We start from the raw sequence: 19,119 nt of genomic DNA on the forward strand, positions 1-19,119 counted from the left end.
CTCATGATTATGCTATTCTCATAAAAATAAGATGTCAATCTCTTCACTAAAATATCATGATATTTTTACCCCCTAGAAATTTAATACACCGTGGAAAAGATTTTTCACCTCGTTGCCAGTGTACGCAATCATTGTGGCAAATTTTTGCAGAAGCTGGACCTTTTATTTGCTGTTAATAAGTCAGCCTGCTTATTTTGAAGAGGTCTTTGGATTTGCAATAAGTAAGGTAAACACACAGAATCTTCAAATATTCTTGAACTTTCTCTTTTTTTTAACCATATGGCCAGAAGATTTATTGTTTCATTAATAAGCATTCTATGTACTTTGAGATGGTTAAAAGTTATTTCCAGATTACTGCAATAAATATTTATCAAAAGTAGCAATCATCTCAATAATCATATAGACTTCTCATCACTGAAGACTTCCAGCTCTTTTAAAAAACTTACAAATGTCACGAATAAGCTAAGTAATGGTCTTCACAGGATGAAAGAAAATTCTGCTGAGGAAACTAACAAAGCACTTTCCCCTTCCCGCTTTTTTTTTTTTTAGATACTGGGAATTGAACTCATGACCTCAGGCTTGCCAGGCAAGCACTTATGCTGCTGAGCTATATCCCTGGCTCCCTGTCCCACTTTTGATTCATATTTTCCATAGATGGCTAGCTTTGCTTTACAGTGCTTCATCTGAGAGGGAATGTAAGAAACTAACAGTTTTAGGAGAAAAACTGCTTTTATAAAAACCTCCAGTGTAACCAGGCATGGTGGCACACACCTGTAATCCCAGCACTTGGGAGGCTGAGGCAGGAGAATCATTATGAGTTTGAGGCCAACCTGGGCTATATAAGTGAGCTCAAGGCCAGCCTGAACTGCATACTGAGACCCCGTCTCAAAAAGACAAAAACCAGCAACAACAACAACAACAACAAAAAACCCAGTGTAAGCAACAGCAGGTTTTTCTAATGATATCAAAAGGAAGAGCTGAGAAAAGCCAGCCATGTATTCAATTAGACATTAATACGTATGCAGCGAATCCTCAGCAACTGTAAACATGTTGCTTGTGTACTTTAAAAAGTAATAAATTTCATGCTTTGAACATTTTATCTAGTCATTTTAAGGATATGCTGCTTTAGGAGATTCAAAAGGAAAATACATACACACAATTCCATTGGGGATTGCCAGGGTGACTAACACCATGGAGTGTCCCCACATGTCCTCACCAGGCCCACAGCGCTCCTGTGAGGACAGCACTGAGGAGCAGAGCAGATTAGTCCCCCAGGTCTCTATTTCCAAGGCAAATGCAAAAGCAGCTCCTGATCCTACCAGGAATATCTCTGTATGATCATAATTCATAGCGGTTCAGTGATACTTAACACCCGGGAGGTCAGACAAGTTGCACATTCTGTGCAGAGTATGCCAGCTTTTTGATTTCTTCTTAACAAGGATCAGAGCTGCATTTAGCTGCTTTTAAAGATTTAGTTTCTACCCAATCTCAAAGTGTGTTTGAAGCTCACTCAAGGACTGCGTATCAGACCAGGATAAAAAGATTTGACAGCGAGGGTTTCATTTCTCTCTGTAAATGTAGTGAGTACCAGAAAGAAATGTATTCTGTAGCTCATTTTTGCAGCCACCCTGTCTCTGTGACCGTGACTGTAGCAGTAACCACCATTACTTGTGCTGATTTAGAAAGAGCTATTTTCAATGTCTTCAGCCATTGTCATTAAACTGTCTGTGTCTCACGGAGGGGGGCTCTCAGTGGGGAGATAGAAACTATCATCAGAGAAGAATAAAAGCTCCTTCCAAAAGCACAGGACAGCAGCATAGCAGAGGTGGATGTCTACATAGCTACAGGTACTGTCAGAAGAGGTCACAGAAGACCTGGCTGCCATCTGGAGCAGGCACCACGTACCAGGGCTCTTTTTTCCCTGTGTCAGGCTGTTGGGGCCTTGGAGATGCATAAAAGCCAACTCTGCCCTCAGGGAGCTTCTAATCCATGGAGGAGACAGTTAGGTCTATACTATATAGTGCTTGCTCATTCATTGCTGGATTATGACTAAAATCCCCAGATGCCACGCTAGGTGACTAAATCCGGTGGTGGTCCTGGGACGGTGGCATGTGGGTAAGCAGGGAGCAGGGAGGCGCATCTCTCATCAGAGTCAAAGGTGCTGGGTGCTTCTTTTCCTTCCAGGTGGGTCTCTTGTCAGCAGTCCCACACATGGTGATGACAATTGTTGTGCCTATCGGAGGACAACTGGCTGATTATTTAAGAAGCAGAAAAATTTTGACCACTACTGCTGTCAGAAAGATCATGAACTGTGGAGGTACTGTGGACTTCATGGTGGATTTGGGCGGCTTCTGTAGGATTAAACAAAACCGCAGACCTATTTGAGAGGTGATGTCCAGTCAGGGAGATGAAGGTAACAGAAAGTGACTTCCTGGAGCGGCAGATCCTGTGCAAGGTCGGGCCAAGCTCTTTGCTGGTGCTCTTCGTCACCCTTTGCAGTACCTCTCCAGTGCACGTGGGTCCAGCTCGAGGGGGTGGGAGGCAGAGGATAGCATGGCCTACGGGTGGGGTGTCACAGCTGGGGTACTCCAGGGGCCAGGAGGAAATGGGCATGATCTCACTCTGGGTTAGAAGGGTCTGGTCCATTCAGAAGAGAAGACTGCGTGAGGGACACAGGAGCAGGCATGATCTGACCCCTCCGTGTATCTTGGGAATGGAGCTTGACCAAAAAGTTGGGTGTCCCAGCAGCACCAGGGATGCTCGGGTCTGACTTCAGCTTGAACATTTGTGTAGGAGATGAAATGTTGGCAAGCGCAGCTCTGCTCTCTGAGAGCAGGAGATGAAGCTGTGGAGCCCTGAACCCAGCGTGCTGTCCAGGGTGGCTACCGTAGGGGTAATAATGTCCATGTCCTACTTCACACAATCTCTGAGTATATTTGCTCACAGGTCCAAGGGGACTGTAGATTCTTAAACAAGGATCTTGAGATGGGGAGCTGTCTTAGTCCCTTTTCTCATTGCTGAGACACAGTACCTGACACCCACAAGTTAAAGGAGGAAAGGTTTACTCTCACAGTGTATAGAGGTTTCAGCCCACAGTCAGCTGGCTCCTAGGCAGGGTGGCCTGGCAGACGGCATCGCAGAGGAGAAGCAGCTCATGGCCATGAGAGGCAGAGTGATAGGTTATGGAGGAGCAGGACGGAGACTCCAGCTACAATTCTAGTGACCCGCTTCTTCTGAGCAGATCCTACTCCCTAACAGCGAGTCAGCTACAAGCCGCGTAATCTGGTCACCTCCCCAAAGCCCCACTGACGAGTGCATAAGGCTTTGAGGGGAGATCGAGACCTAAACTGTACCTGGAACTCAGCCCACATTATCTGGGTGGTGCAATGGAAGGGCAAGAATTCTTATAATAGGAGGCAGAGAAGAGCTCAGGGGTCAGAGTGATGCGGCCACGGGCCAAGAAATACAAGTAGACTCTAGAAGCTGGGGGAGGCCCTAGCAGATCCTCCTCCAGAGTCTGCGGAGTGAACACCGCCACTGACAACCTGCTCAGCTCAGTGCGACCCATGTACGACTTCTGAGTTCTCGAGCTCTGAGACATTAAGTTTGTGTGGTTTAGAGTCACTAAGTCTATGGTCATTTATTTCAGCAGCAATTGGACACTCGTACAGCACCCCCAGTCTTTCCCCGCTAATATGCAAATTTGACACTGGCTTATCGGCCTCCCCTGAAAGCCCTGAATATATCTCTCTGTCTCTGACGTTATGCTCACTTCTTTGCTCTTTACTATGAGTTCTGCTTATCTCTGCTTCTCAGCCGGTCTTCTCGTTACATCCTTCCACATTCAGCTCAGGTCTTTTCCTCTTGTGCTTAAAACCACATTGGCCTTCAGTGATTCCTGTGTCCACACACCGAGGGTGGCCCTGCACCGTGTGCTTCCTTGTTATTACTCTTGCTGGAAGGTGTTTCAGGCAGAAAGAAAAGCAAGTGCAATGGCCCCGTGGCAGGCATGAGTACGGTGTGTTGGAGAGTAAAAGGAAGTTGGGGCTGGGGATTTAGCTCAGTGGCACAGTGCCTGCATGGCAAGCACAAGGTCGTGAGTTCGATTCACAGTACCAGAAAAAAAACAAAACAAAACAAAAAAAAAAGAGAGTGAAAGGAAGGAAGGGCAGAATGTTTGGATGGGGTGGAGAATCATGGGAGGTGGAATGGAATGCTCATCTTGGGGCCAAACCATGGGGGAGCTTATAGACTAATGTGCTGATACAGATCTGGATTTCCCCCAAATTTCATGTGCTCAAAGGTGGGGGTTTTGCAGGGTAATTGTTATGGTTTGTGTCTGGATGTCCCCCCAAAGCCTCATGCAGTCATGGGGTGGGCTTTTAGAGTTTATGATTAATCCGTGATGGGATCATGGGTGTGAGTACTACACCTGCCCTTGGGGTGGGTAGTTTGCATAGTAAGGGAGGGAAAGAGGCTGCTTGAGGCTGCTCCTACCTTTTGCTCTTGTTGCTTTTGCTATCTTATGCCACCATGAAAGGTTGCCCTCTGCCATGTGCCACTCTGCCTTGGAGCCAGCTGATTATGGACTAAAATCTCCACAAACTGTGGGCTAAATAAACCTTTCCTTCCTTAATTCTGGGCATCAGGTATTTTGTCTCAGCAATGAGAGGAAAGTAACCAAGACAGTGGTTAAATCATGGGGGCTACAGTTAAATGTGATGTTAGCAGTTTTATAAATGCATCCGTTATTCAGTTGTGTTTCTATTGACCGAAATGATCTACTAAACCTGAAACTTGGAAGAAAATCTTGGTCAGAAGAGGGAGTCATTGGGGGGACGTGGGGAGCATGACCCCGAAGGGTGGGTCTCCCCTCCCTTCTCCCTTCACTCTCTGCTTCCTGGTGGCCGCAGTGTGAGCAGCTCTTCTCCTCTTTGTCCCTCTGCCATTTATCCTGCTCCGGAGCCCTGACCATGGACGTGACTGTGACCAAAATAAATCTCTCTTCCTTGACATTGTGGATGTCGGCAGAGGTTGAGTTTTATGTGAGGACCATTGGAAAGTGTGTGTTTTAAAGCTGGGAAAGGACACAAGCTGATTTAATTTCCAAATCTGGGAAATTCGTGGGGCATAAAAATAAAAGGGGAGAGCAGGAAGAGGCTACTTCAGGAAGGCAAGAGAAGATGGCGGCTTGAGCTGAAGGCCATAACAATGGAGGTGGAGAAAGATGGGTTGGTTTCTAAATTCTCTGAGTCAGCTTTCTTCTTTGAAATCCACATAATGACACCCACTTCGTAATTGCATGTAGTGTGGTATCCAACCTACTGAAGGTTCTCACCAAATGTTGCTGCCTTCTTCCTCTTCTATGTTCAAGATGCTGAGAAAAACAGAACTTTTCCAAAAGGAGGCATTCAACAAATACCTGTTATTCCATTGTGTTTCTGTGGACCAGAATGATCTTCTAAAACTGCACCTTGAGAGAAAATCCTGGATTTAACACAAGTCTCATAACCTCTTCTGAACCCAGATACCTTGAAGGTCTTGAGCACATTGTGGAAATGTCTTCTTCACATCTGATTCTGCCCCAATACTTCTGCCGTTGTCTCTCCATAGCTGGAGATGGTGTTGGATGGTGATGAGGGTTCTCAGGCTTCCGAGCCCTAACAAAGTCCCTGTTGAGAGAAAACCTGTCTTTCTGCTAAAACTGGAATGCATATGTGAAATCTCCCAGCACCTCTCCTATCTTTTAAAAGTACCATTCACTTGCCTTTTTGCACTGTTTTACATTTTGACGTAGTAGGGGCAATGCATTCAACACAGAAATTGTAAACAAGAAAGAAAGAAAAAGAAAGAAAGTCCCACTTTGTTTAAATATAGAGGTACTAGACCAGAGGTCACTACATGAAACCAGAGTTTTGGGCCATCTCTGAATAATCCAGATTTATTTTAATATCATAAGCCACTTGCCACTATTTTTTTTTTTTTTATAAAATTTTAGTTGTTTTGACATTTCCTAAAAAGAGATGTGGAGGACATTTCTCCTCTGAGAAGGCTCATATGTGTTTTGGAGCTACTGCACCCCTTTTTTCTTGCCACAAACAAGGGATATGCGCCCTTACTAGCATTTAGAATAGACGTATCACCTGAAGACATGATGTCGCGTCCTACTTCCTTTGAGTGAGGGTACATTTCTGAGTGCCTCAGAGGCAGATGCCAGGTTCTCACACTCCTGCTGCAGCCTGTGCAACGTGTAACGGAAGTGCAGAGTTCTACCCTGGCTGAGTCAGCTGTCCATGTGTCACACTGTTTTATATGAAATGACCTCTTTCTTAGGTCTCTAAATCCTAGGGTTGCTTCTCTTGTCAACTCCGAAAAGGTTCACTTTTAAGGATCTTTTGGTCATCTGTGAGGTTTGAATTTTATCACTGAGCTCCTGAAATATACCGCCCTAACAGTAGTATTTTAACCATCAGTAGGAACCAGGTGAGCTCTTGAGCCCGTTTTCTTACTTTGGAAATCTGCTGTCTGACCAAAAACATTTTTTTTTTCTTATAGATAAACCAATAAATATCACTTGTAAGCTTTATTCTTCACACAATGTCTTCATCCTAATTCCTTGAGGAAATTAACCTTCTGGAATCACCTTTTTTATTTTTCAAATTATTGTCTTTAAAATAAAAAAAATTTTTAAAAGATAAAATATAATGTCTTGAGAAACAGGCATTTTTAAAATAAAAATTATTGTTTTTCTCAAAAAAAGGAAAGTATTAAGAAGCACAGTTGTTATTAAAGATAGGCCATTTTCAGTCTTTGCCTGTGTGTAATTTAAAATGTTGAAACAATATTCAAAATAAATAGCAAGGGTGTAAAACACACTATTTTTGGTAGGGTTGGGGATTAAACCCAGGTCCTTGTGCATGCCAGACAAGCGCTCTATCACTGGGATGCATTCTCAGCCCAAGCCAACACTAGAAAACATGATATTGCTTTGATACTTTCTTTTGATCTATTTTATTTTTTTATTTTTGTTTTTTTCCGGTATCAGGGATCGAACTCATGACCTTGCACTTGCCAAGCAGGCGCTGTGCCACTGAGCTAAATCCCCAGCCCCTTTTGATCCATTTTAGATGTTCATATAAAATAGTTATTCGTACTTGCTATTCTCTATGGTAGTTTTTAAGAAAAAAGGTTCAGAAAAGCAAGTAATTTAGCCAAGATCTACAATAAGTGTGGTACCTTGTATTTCAACATGTATTTTTTTTAAACTGGGGATTGGTCTGAGGGCTGCATTCATACTAGGCAATTGCTGCACTACTGAAGTACATCTCCAGTCCTTTATTTTATTTTGAGACAGGGTCTCACTAAGTAGCCCAGGCTGGCCTTTTACTTGGGATCTTCTTGCCTCAGCCTCCTATGTAGCTAGAGTTGCAGGTGTGCTCCACCATGTCCAGCTTTAAACTAAATATTTTGATTTTCCTTTCCTTGGCTTTAATTCATTAAGTATTATTTACTGATTTTTTTTTTTTTTTTTTGAGATGGGATTTCATTATATTGTCCAGGCTGGCCTTGAACTGGTGATCCTCCCATCTCAGCCTTCTGAGTAGAGTAGCTGGTTTTATAGGCAGTGTCACATGTTATTTATTGAGTGCCTACTACATGTTAGATAGAGTCTGTGTTCAAAGTACAATTTTGTGGGAGAGGCAAAAGCACAAGTAAAAAATTACAAAGTAATGTTGAAAAGTTCTACAAAATAAGTAAGAAGAAGGAGAGGTCCACTTCCTTGGTTAAAGGTATGGAAGAGCTATCCAAAAAGTTTTCTAGTGGAAGCAATAGTTGAGCCTGACTTTAAAGGACAGTAGATTTCTCCAGAAAAAGGGAAGATGATACAGGAAGAGCATCTCAGGCAGAAGAATAGCCAGTGAAAATAGGCACAGGAGTGAGACATGTTGTGGGATGGGGACAGAGTTGTAGAACTGTGGACACAAAGCAGAGAGGTGTACTAGGTTGGGATGGGGTGGTGAACACAGGTGTGCAGACTGGGAGGAAGGAAACAGGAACAGCAAGAGGGGCCATGTAGAGCACTGTGCCCATGATAGAGCCCTTGGAAATGTTTCGAGCAAATAAGGGGCCAAGAAAGTGTGTGGTTGAGGAAAAGTGGTGTGAGGAACGATCAGAAGAGGAGGGAGAAGAGGAGGAAGAGGAAGTGGAGGAGGAGGAAGACCACCAAGGAGGCTCCTGCAGTTGTTCAAGTGAGCCGCATTGGGGCCCGGGAATAAGGCAGTGGCAGGGCTGGTGTCTTAGTTACTTTTCTGGTTGCTGTGACAAAATACCCAACACCCACAAGTTAAGGGATGAAAGTGTATGTAGCTCACACTTTGTGGAGGTTTCAATCCATCATCAGCTGGCTCCAAGGCAAGGTGGCACATGGCAGAAGGGGCAGCAGTTCATGGTGGCGGAAAACAGCAAAAGCAACAACAGAGGAGAGAGAGACAAGCCTTTTTCTGTCCCTTCTATTGTATCCAGTCTACTGGTATGAGGGGGCTGCCAATCCAATCAGTGGATTGATCCAAAAGTCACCTACCCCTAATCCCAGCACCCTTAATCTCAGCATTGCACTGCAAATCAATCACGCGCTAGATTCAGCCACCTCCGAGAAAATTCTACGACCACATGAGGCTTTGGGGGACATCTAGACACAAAGCATAACAGCTGGGGAAAGCAGAAGTTGTATTAAGTAGATATTTTTGAAGCTGGATCCAGAGATTTTAATGTGAAAAGTGAGAAATAAGAAGTCCAAGACGATTGTGAAGTTTCTTTTTTGGTTTTTTTCCGGTACCGGGAATCGAGCTGATGACCTTGTGCTTGCCAGGCAGGCGCTGTGCCGCTGAGCTAAATCCCCAGCCCTGATTGTGAAGTTTCTGCATTGGACTTCTGGCTACTGTGTGCTGAGCTGTGCCCGTGTGCCAGGCACAGTGCCTCATGTACTCAATTCCATGTAATTCCTGGTGTCCCGCCGGGCAGTAATATTATCTTTTTTTTTTTTTTTTTTTTTTAATCAGGAATGGAGATGAAATAAGTTCAAAAACGTCACACAATTAGTGATTCTGAGGCAGAATCTGAAGCCAGGCTTGTTTGAATCTACTGCCTGGGTCTTACACTCAAGCAAATAGAGGAGTGAGAACTTGGTGGTAGCGGTTTGCTTATCTATTTACTTGTTTATTGATTTTGGAGTAAAAAGTAGGGGAACTTGGACTTGATTTGTGCGTGTTGACTTTGAGGTCTCTGTAGGACGCTTGCCTGGAGATGCCCGTAATGGGCAGTCTCCAGAACAAAGCACGGGGTTTTCACACCATCCTGCTCTCTGCTGTTGGCTGATTTGGGGGAGGGGTGTGTGTGAGAAGTTCTTCTCCATAATTTTTTCTTTTTTTTTTTTATTGTGCTGGATTCACTTATTCTGAATAAAAGAAACAAAAAGTACCCTTGCCCATTTGTATTTTTTGTGCAGTCACCTCATTTAAAAAAAAAAAGAGGCCTAAGAGCTTGGTAAACTAATGAAAGGAAAGAATTTCATGTGTACAAGCAGTAAGGTGCTGCTTTTTACTTTAAATATTTTTGAAAGCTTTCTGATTGCTTTTGGCAACAGATGTTAGTGTTGTCTGTTACTTATATGTGAGAGGCCATAAGCTTTTAGGTCAAAGGGGGAATAATTGATAGTACAAAGGAGAGTTTTAGGATTTAGATACGGCAGGGGCACTACCCATGGGTGGACTAATAGCATCCTTCATCCCAGGAGCACCGCTGGACCCTCCCGGGACCATGTGGTATTAAAAGTGCACCAGGATGATGGTAGCACGTTCACAGAACACCCAGGTAATATTAGCATAGCTGTGCAGTCATCCAGTGTCTGGGTCTTACTGGAAGCACTGTGTCAGAGTGTATGCACTGACAACTTCAGTCTGTGGAAGTACAGCTTAATTCTTATTTAATCACTTAATAACTTCCGGCCAAGTGACATTTGCCCCCTGGCTGTTTCCCTTTTCAGGTTTTGGCATGGAGGCAACATTGCTCCTGGTGGTTGGCTTTTCCCATACCAAAGGGGTGGCGATCTCCTTTCTGGTGCTTGCTGTAGGATTCAGCGGCTTTGCTATTTCAGGTAACGCGTCCGTTCTGTCTCTGAGTCTTGTGTGTGGGTCATCGAGTCTTAGGTGGGAGGAGGACTCAGCCTGTGTCTGTTGCGTGTTCCTCCAGTCGCGGGCCATTCCCAAGGAATTGGGCCGCTGCCCAGTTTCGTCCAGTGGGCGGGACTCGTGGAGTCACCGGGGGTTGGTTTAGGAGCCCTCTGAGTTGGGATTGACCCTACTTACTCTGTCGTGGGGAAAGACCTGGGTGATTTCTCTAAGGCCCAAGCAGAGGCCCAAGCATGCATCCGGCGTCAACACCATGTCACCCTACCTAACCGAGACCTTTGTGACCTGGAGTCCTCAGTGTCTGTCAGAGAAGCGCTCGCGTTAACTCACACAGGCACAGCCCCGGGGGTTTTGTCTAGGGGAAAGCTTCTTTAGCTCTTGTCTACTCTGCTACCTCTGCTTCCAAACAACAGAATGCAAGGGCAGAGAAGGGAAGTGACTTTGAGAATGGGGCACAGCAGGCGGGGATAATAACAGTAACGTCACTGTCACATCTACCCTAGAGGGGATCAGTGCCACTGGACCCCCTTTTCCAGGAGCAGAAACCAGCCTACTGCATGGGAGAGACCGAGGTGCAACCGTGTCACATCTGACAGACCTCAGAAACTCCCTGTGCAAAATGAGGAGAAACTGAAATTCAGTAGTTTGCTTTTAAAACACTGTATAAGAAGGGGCTGGGGATTTAGCTCAGTGGCAGAGCGCCTGCCTGGCAAGCGCAAGGTCATGAGTTCAATTCCCGGTACTGGAAAACAGCCCCCCCCCCCAATAAAACATTCTTTAAGAAATTGTTACAGAAAATTTACATAATTGCATCTATCTCATCACATTATGCATATAGGTAATACTGCATTTTGCTGATTTTTCACTGATAGCTACTAAAGTGCAGAAATACTGGATTCTTCCCTGATGTCCCAAAGTTGGTGGCAAAAGAAAGTCAAAAGCATAGTTCTGCCTAGCTCCAAATCTTCTCTTTCCATTAACACATTATTTATTTATTTATTTATTTATTTATTTTATTTGTCTTTTTGAGACAGGTCTCATTATACAGTTCAGGCTGGCCTTGAGCTCACTTTGTAGCCCAGGCTGGCCTCAAATTTGCAATGATCCTCCTGCCTCAGCCTCTTGAGTGCTGGAATTGCAGGCGTGTGCCCCCAAGCCCAGTTTAACCGAGGCTAGTTTAAATATCAGATAGACTGGTAATGTTCTAGAACTAATAAATGGGGAACTTCTGGTCTTATATACGCTAAAGTGAGGGGTTAATGTCTATATTATAAATAGAGCTGATGAATAGTTAAATCAGAAAACAAAATGAAGCAAGAACAATAACAAAAACAATGAACCAAAGTTCTACTTTCAAACAGCTGAGAACCTGGGTTTGAAGTACACAGACCTGGGTTGGGGACCTTTCTTGACTACTTACTATTTATCAAAGAAAACACTAGCTACATGATTTAAATTCTCACCCAGAGATTCGGGAGCAACTTCATAGGGTCTTTGGGAAAATGAACTGAGATCTTCTGAGATCAGCTAGGCCCTGTCCTCAGCCCTGGGGTCCTGCATCGAGGAAATCAAAGATGTTTCCTCATAATGTTTCCATTACACTGGAAATGATGTCCTTGAAGTCCTTAGCACAGGGCCAGATGCGGAATGAAATTAGTAGGTATACCCTATTATTACTCTTTGTTTTGTCTTTTTGAGACAAGGTCTCGCTATGTAGTTCAGGCTGGCCTTGAGCTCCCTTTGTAGCCCAGGCTGGTCTCAAACTGGCAATGATCCTCCTGCCTCAGCCTCCCCAGTGCTGGGATTACAGGCGTGCGCCACCATGCCCAGCTTATCATTGTTCTATTTTTGTGCACCTCTGCCCAGCACTTCTCAAATTTTAGTATACATAAACCCCGCTAAGATTGCACAGAATGCAGATCCTGGTGCGGTAGGTCAGATGGAACCTGAGATTCCTCATTGCCAGAGAGCTCTGCTGCGATGCCCACTGGTGCCCACATTTGGAGCAGCGAGGGTGGGGCAGCGGTGACTGCTTCCGGCAGGACCCCAAGAGGCCCTTTCCCTTAATAACTGTGGTGCAAAAGATGTTCATATCCTTTCTCCCGAGATACGGAAGTGTTGAGGTTCACGTCGCTTCCTTTCTCCTGGACTGCTGATTAAATCACAATCTGCAGAGAAATTCAGCACCCACAAGCACAGCCACTACCTTGTTTTTCAAAGAGCACCTACTAGGTCCTTGCTGCTTTTTAAACCTGACCCCTGAACTCCCATCCCGATTCTTTTTATTTTTTGGTACCAGGAATCAAATTCAGGATCTTGCACTTGCTAGGCAGGCACTTATGCCCCTGAGCTATATCCCCGATCCTCCTATCCCAATTCTGTGAGAAGAGCATTGTGGTGTCCACTGTACAGATGAGGAGATGAGGCCCCAAGGGTGAGCTAAGTTGCCCAAGTGAGTCAAGCCGCTGGGCTTGGAGTAAGTCTGTCTGATGCAACAGAGGCACTGTGGGAGGGGCCTCCTGCCGGCCAGTTTACTAAGGAATCAGTCGGGATGCTGGGAAGACTGGAGCTGACCGGGCTGGGGGTGGGGGTAGGGGTTGGGGGACGACGACGACACAGCCTGGTGGGTGAGGTTAGGAAGATGCGAAGGGCGCTGATGCTCCATGTGGGAGGGTCCCGTCTAGAAAAAGACTCTTGACGTGGCTGTTTTTCTCATCTACAAAATCCTGTCAGTACCTCACCGTCTCAGTGATTGGGTAACCGGAAACCTGAGGGGCTTTGCTCTAGCTGAATGCACACGCCTGGGTTCTGTATCAGAACACAATGCTTGGCATACTTGGCAATCATATTAATTGCTTCTTATCTCTGGGTTCTTTTCTAAGAAAGTATTTATCACCTTTGAATAAATGGTGAGATTAATTATTCTTGCAGCTGTTTCATATTCTGATGGTCTGGCACTTTGATCTGAAAGAGATGGTATATTCATAACAAAAAATGTTTTCTCAAAAATTTTCCCTGAATTGAAGTAGGAGAAAAAAACAAAATCAGTCAACCAATGTGTCAGGTTAGAAAAAACCTACTTTAAATCCCAAATCCAGTTTTTTGTTTTCTTTTTTTGCATGAATCTATAATTAATTCTCTAAGTAGTAAACAAAGGAAAACAAAAATGTGAAGAAACAAATTCCACAGTGCCTTGCTCTAATTTCAGTAGCTCAATTGGTAATGAAAGAGCTATTTAGTGAGTGACACTTTGCTAGTTCAGGGAAGGTGGTGATTTCGTGGGATTTTTTGGGTTTTTTTTGCTTTTGGTTTTTTTTTTTGAGATAAGGTCTCATTATCCAGTTTAGGCTGGCTTTGAACCCACTCTGGAACCCAGGCTGGCCTCGAACTCACAGTGATCCTCCTGCCTCAGCCTCCCAAATGCTGGGATTACAGGTGTGCTTCACCATACCTGGCTAGGGGAAGATAGTGGTAAACTAGATGATGGCTCACACCTAGGAGAGCATACAAGTTGGCTTTCACCTCTGTGTACCACGGAATTAACACACATTATTTAACTTAATTTTTTTTTGAGACAGAGTTTCACTGTGTAGTTCAAGCTGGCCTTGAACTTACTTTGTAGTCCATGCTGGCCTTCAATTCATGGTGATCTTCCTGCTTCAGCGTCTTAAGTGCTAGGATTACAGGCTTGCATGCCCTCGGCTATTTAATTTAATTCTTACAATAATTTCATTAGAACGATCAATCCAATTTATAGATGAAGAAACTGCAGTTCAGGACGTTTTAGTACTTAATCTAGGTTTGTATCTCACTTAAGCTGCCGGAGCTGAGTTCTGTTTGACTGTAAAGTGCGCCCCTGGGAGATACAGGCAGAGCTGGTTTCCAGCCGTTTACGCCTCTTGGATATCTTGGTCTTCCTCTGATTTCACTTTTCCTCTTGTGCTCCTGATAAATAGATCAATAGCAAGAGGCCGGTGACTTACTATTTTACCACTTCTAGCAGCAGCATCTTTGCGGGAAGACCCCATCCGTAGGAGGCGCTTAGCTTTACCAGGAACAGCAGCATTTGGAGCTGGGGTGCGGTGCGGTTACTGTAGCTTAGCTATTTGCCAACGGCTCCCACAGATGCGCTTCCCCTGAGTCTTACGCCGCAGCACCCGTGGGAGGTCAGTAGCAGTAGGGTACCCAGATCCGAGATGAGAAAGCACAGGCTGAAAAGTCCTTGATGACACAGTGGAAATAAGACTTGAATCCAACTGTGCAGGCTCCACGTCAAGTAGGCGTGCGAAAGTGCTCTTGTAAACTATAGAGGGCTCTGCCCCGACGTGTGCAAATGCTTCTCATCAGGAAGCATCCCTCACAGTTGTGCCCTGCAGCTCCAACGCAGACTCACTGACTGTAGTCTTTCAGGGATGAGTCAAGGGCTGGCCACGGGCATTTTATGAGGCAAGGTTTCATTCTGCAGCGTTTGACTGCTTTGAATGAATGTGGTCCAGGCGTTAGGATTTTCAGTATTGCCCCGAAGGCTGTATTCTCGAGTTCCAAATCCACAGGGCACAAGTGCTGTACCTCTCCCCACTGAGAACCCAGGTAGACATTGCTAATCGATCATAGATGCGGTGTTTTCCTGCTCGGTGCAGAGACTGCCTGGCAGTGCTCAGCACAGAGCTCGCTGTGGAGCCCCCGTTACCTTAATCTCCTCTAGAAGAAACCAGATAGATGGATGAGACTTGGGGCAAGCTGGAGATTCCCCAAAGGCATTTGGAAAATTCTGTTCCAGACTCTGATCTTGAGGTTTTGGTTTCACTCTAGGTTTCAATGTCAACCACCTGGACATTGCCCCTCGCTATGCCAGCATTCTCATGGGCATCTCCAATGGAGTGGGAACCCTCTCTGGAATGGTCTGTCCCCTCATTGTCGGTGCAATGACGAGGCACAAGGTAACGGCCTCCTTGGTGGCTGCGGGTGGCAGTATTAGAGGTCAGAAGCACTGCACAAATGGGACATCTCAGGCCCTACCCTGGCCTGTAGGTGTGTGTTCTTGACTGAGTCATTGAATGCCTTTATCCTCTTTTTCCTCCTTCCCGCCTCCTCCTCTTCTGTTCTTAGTTATTGTTTGTTAATGGCCCCGGGGCTGATGATTGTTTGGTTCCACATTTTCTTAACTGAGAAATAAAGCTTTAGAGGAGATGGACGGAGGCCATGGGAGATTCTTTAAGACACGAGAAGAAACTGAGGCAATCAACTCAGGATAAATGATTTACCCAAGATTATTTTATAATTCTAAGTGATTAAACTTTATAGCCTGTTTCCATCTATTGCTTAGCATGTTACAACATAAAAATATTAGTGCTGTTATACTTCCTTGTAAAGAAGAAAATGAACAAGACATTCCCTCCTCTTGCTGAGAACCTTCCAGGGCCGGGCGCTCAGTCCTTACCGAGCCTTTGCATACTTAGCCTGGCGCGGCTGGTGGGAGGGAGATCCTGTCCTGGGGTCTCAAGTTCAGCCACAGGCCACACACCGAGGCTCCGTCCTTGAAAAATGTCAGGTTCTGCTTTCTGAAAACAGAATTTTTTTTATAGCTTGAGGTTTTTTTTTAGCCTAACCATTTTCTTAGTTGCATTTCTTATTATAAGTATGATTTCAGAAATTCTTTAATCTTCTTAGAGAGGAAAATATGAGATGATTTTTCTTGTTTTTTGATAAAAGAAAGAAGGTAGTATTTGTGCACTTTTCCAGCAGAGGATACGCATTTTTCACCTCTGTTCATAAGGTCATAGGATTGGTAAGAAGTGTATCAAATCTAAGATACTGTCTTCCCCTAATTTTAAATACAAGTGCCCATCACTTTTATTTATTGCTTTTTACAGAAGATAGGATTTTGAACGAGCTTTTGGTAATCAAGTTTGAACAGTTTACTGGCCCCAATGTTGGGGTATATGCAACAGCAAGCAACCAAGGGGATCTCTGATATTTAAAATACCAGGGTCAGGGGCTGGGGGTTTAGCTCAGCGGCACAGTGCCTGCCTGGCAAGCGCGAGGTCGTGAGTTCGATTCCCAGTACCAGAAAGAAAGAAAAAAAAAATACCAGGGTCCTGAAGCAAGTTTAATTTAGCCTACTGTGTGAGGGCTGTGCAATGGTGTGAGATATATTTTTACATTAAAAAAAAATCAAAAGTTACTTTTCAAACTAAAAGTGCATTCACTGTAGTCGTAACCTTCCAATTTGCATACTCAAATTAGATGTGCGTCCTGAATGCTGCTTCTGACACGCATCCTCAGCAGTGTAGCATTGTTTTAGATGGTGAAGACAGGGCCTTTGTCCCCATGGAGGTTGTAGGACACACTTTTGAACCTCTTTGATGGTTGGAAGGCGCTAACTGGCTCTTTGTCTCCTTGTTCAGACCCGCGAGGAATGGCAGAATGTATTCCTCATAGCTGCCCTGGTGCACTACAGTGGGGTGATCTTCTATGGGGTCTTTGCTTCTGGAGAGAAGCAGGAGTGGGCTGACCCAGAGAATCTTTCAGAGGAGAAGTGTGGAATCATTGACCAGGATGAGCTAGCCGAGGAGACAGAACTCAACCACGAGACTTGCGTGAGTCCCAGAAAGAAGCTGTCCTATGGGGCCACCACTCAGAACTGCACAGTCCAGAGGGAGGCGTGGAGAATGCAGACAGCAGCAGCCCTGGAGGAGGAAGAGCCTCCGTCCTACCACAACGCAGAGGGAAACCTTTCAGATACACCCTAATGTCTGCTTCTGTCTCCTCCTCACCTTAGAACCAGAAAGTATCCATACCTATTGCTTCCCCCATAGCCTGGCTCACCAGGGGGCCAAACATGTGGACATTGGAGGGAGGAGGGGAGGGGACAAGATCAGTCCAGCATCAGAGAAAAAGGAAACAGTATCTTGCAATGACACTAGTGTGATGCTTGCCCTCAGTTGAAAAAACAGTTGATCATAATTATTTTTTTCTGGATTGGCAGTTGGTCTTTCTCTCAAAGAACTGAGCTTAGTCAGAAAATGAGCAGAAGAATAAGAAAGGCAATACCGTGTTGTTCAAAGAAATATTGAAGGAAATGGGGGTACTAACTGGGCAGGAGGACAGGAGATGGTAGGGGCCGCCACATCAGCCGTGTGGAGGAAGGTTTTCTGTTTCTAATAAAGGCCCCCACCCGCGGAGGCCCTCTGTTGTGCCAGGTGCTTTATAAACATTCATATTTAATCTCCGCAACCCCAGAGCACACATTTATTATCCTCATTTTACAACTGAAAGATTAACTTGCCCAAGGTCGTTCTGCCAGAGCTGCTGCTGAGGTGGGTGAAGCCCCGAATAACTGGTGGTTTAGGAAAGAGAGCTTCAGCTCAGTGTAAAGAACACCTTTTTTAAATCAAGAAAACTGAAGATGGAATGAGTTGTCTTGGAGGTAATGTGCTATTTGGGCAGGGGTCGGGGTGGGAAACATTCAGGCTGATTGGCTGAGGGAAATTAAACATTTCTTATATGAGGTTCTGGATTCAAAGACCCTTAGCATTTTATATTGCTGGAAGAGTCAGTGATTCTGTAAATTCACAGTTTTGTGGTTTTTTTTTATTTTAATAATAAGGATCACAGACTACATGAGAGGTTCAAATAGATTTAAAAGAAAAAAGGAGCTAAGCAAGATAGCCAGATTTCTAAGAATCCAATGATCAGAATGGTTGAAAAGAAGTAAAAAAGGATTGGTTATTAAATTTCAACTCTATAATATCAAGATTGTGACTAACATATCTTTAATCTTTAAGACATTTAATTCCTTCAGAAGTAAAATTCTATTGAAGAATCTTCTATTTAAAAAATATATTTAGCCTTTTCTGCTAAAGTTAAGAAGTTTGGTTAAATTGTACAAAATTACAGTTAAGTATTTAGGATGACTCCATTTGAAATGATATTCAGGGAAAGAACAATGATAGAAGTGGCCATACAGGAATATTCTAGAATAAAACATCTGAGACAACTGGATCTATAGTTGGTGTTGAAAATTTCACTTTTGGTCAAATTAGGTAATAACATGGATACTGTCTAGATATATTTAAAAAGGTAATGTTGGCATGTAAAAGGTTATTTGAAAGTAAAGTTATTTTCTTGTTCAATTATTTTGAAGATTTTATTTCTATTTTCAGAAGAAAAATTTAATATCATGGAAAAATTATAGATATACTTGTAGTCTGTTATGGTAAAGTGTTTTTTTCTAATTTCCCTGTATATATTTTGACTCCCTAGTTGTACCTGTGGAATTGTAATGTATTTTCTAAAAAGAATAATCTTGGATTAAAAAAGAATTGTCTGACTTTCCATTAAATGATATTCTTTATATTATTGATATACCATGTATGTTATCAGACATCTTTAAATCTCTTTAATAAGTGAATTAAATGTAAGTCTTTCAAAACAGTTCTTGGCATATAGAAGTGCTTAATAAATATGTATCCTCATCACTACCATCCCTTAGCCTTTTGGGGGGAAATTTCCAGATGTAAACAAAGCATGCTATGTCACTTGCATCCATTAACCACAAAACTTATTGTGAAAACCTGCTGTTTTCTAATTTTAAAAAAGTCATAAATTTATAGTAGCTAGTTTGTGTGTGTATTTTAATAAAGTAAAACAACAATATACGCAAAAAAACCTCATGAGAATCCTTAAGATAATTTTTTAGATTGTGAAAAAAAGCTGTATTTATCACATTATTTGAAATTGGTGTCATATGCAAATATTTCACACTTTACCCATAACTTACCTGTATAGTATTTTGTTTTAAAGATGGAGCTCTGGCCATGGTGTTAATTGCTAAAATGCACATTCCTTTGTTGTGATGAGTTTTTCTCTATTTGCATTGAATACCAGACAATGAGATTTGCAAATCTTTGTATGTTTTGCTGCAGATGTC

At 43.6% G+C, this 19,119-nt stretch overlaps 1 protein-coding gene across 2 annotated transcripts in view; it reads left to right on the forward strand.

Moving 5' to 3' along the window:
* Slc17a8 (solute carrier family 17 (vesicular glutamate transporter), member 8) overlaps positions 1-17,929 on the forward strand; it is a 51,625-nt gene extending 33,696 nt beyond the window's left edge. The window contains exons 8-12 of one of the 2 annotated variants that reach the window (XM_005374531.2): positions 77-226; positions 2,185-2,317; positions 10,043-10,153; positions 15,000-15,127; positions 16,595-17,929. In XM_005374531.2, the coding sequence (XP_005374588.1) occupies positions 77-226; positions 2,185-2,317; positions 10,043-10,153; positions 15,000-15,127; positions 16,595-16,939 (867 nt within the window). In that variant the 3' untranslated portion in view covers positions 16,940-17,929. The remainder of the gene's footprint in view (positions 1-76; positions 227-2,184; positions 2,318-10,042; positions 10,154-14,999; positions 15,128-16,594) is intronic. The other variant, XM_005374532.1, reaches the window with a different exon arrangement.
* Positions 17,930-19,119: the final 1,190 nt, after the last annotated feature.

This window comes from Chinchilla lanigera, unplaced genomic scaffold (assembly GCF_000276665.1).
Source record: "Chinchilla lanigera isolate Chin_1 unplaced genomic scaffold, ChiLan1.0 scaffold00004, whole genome shotgun sequence".
NCBI classification, from domain to species: Eukaryota; Metazoa; Chordata; class Mammalia; order Rodentia; family Chinchillidae; genus Chinchilla; species Chinchilla lanigera.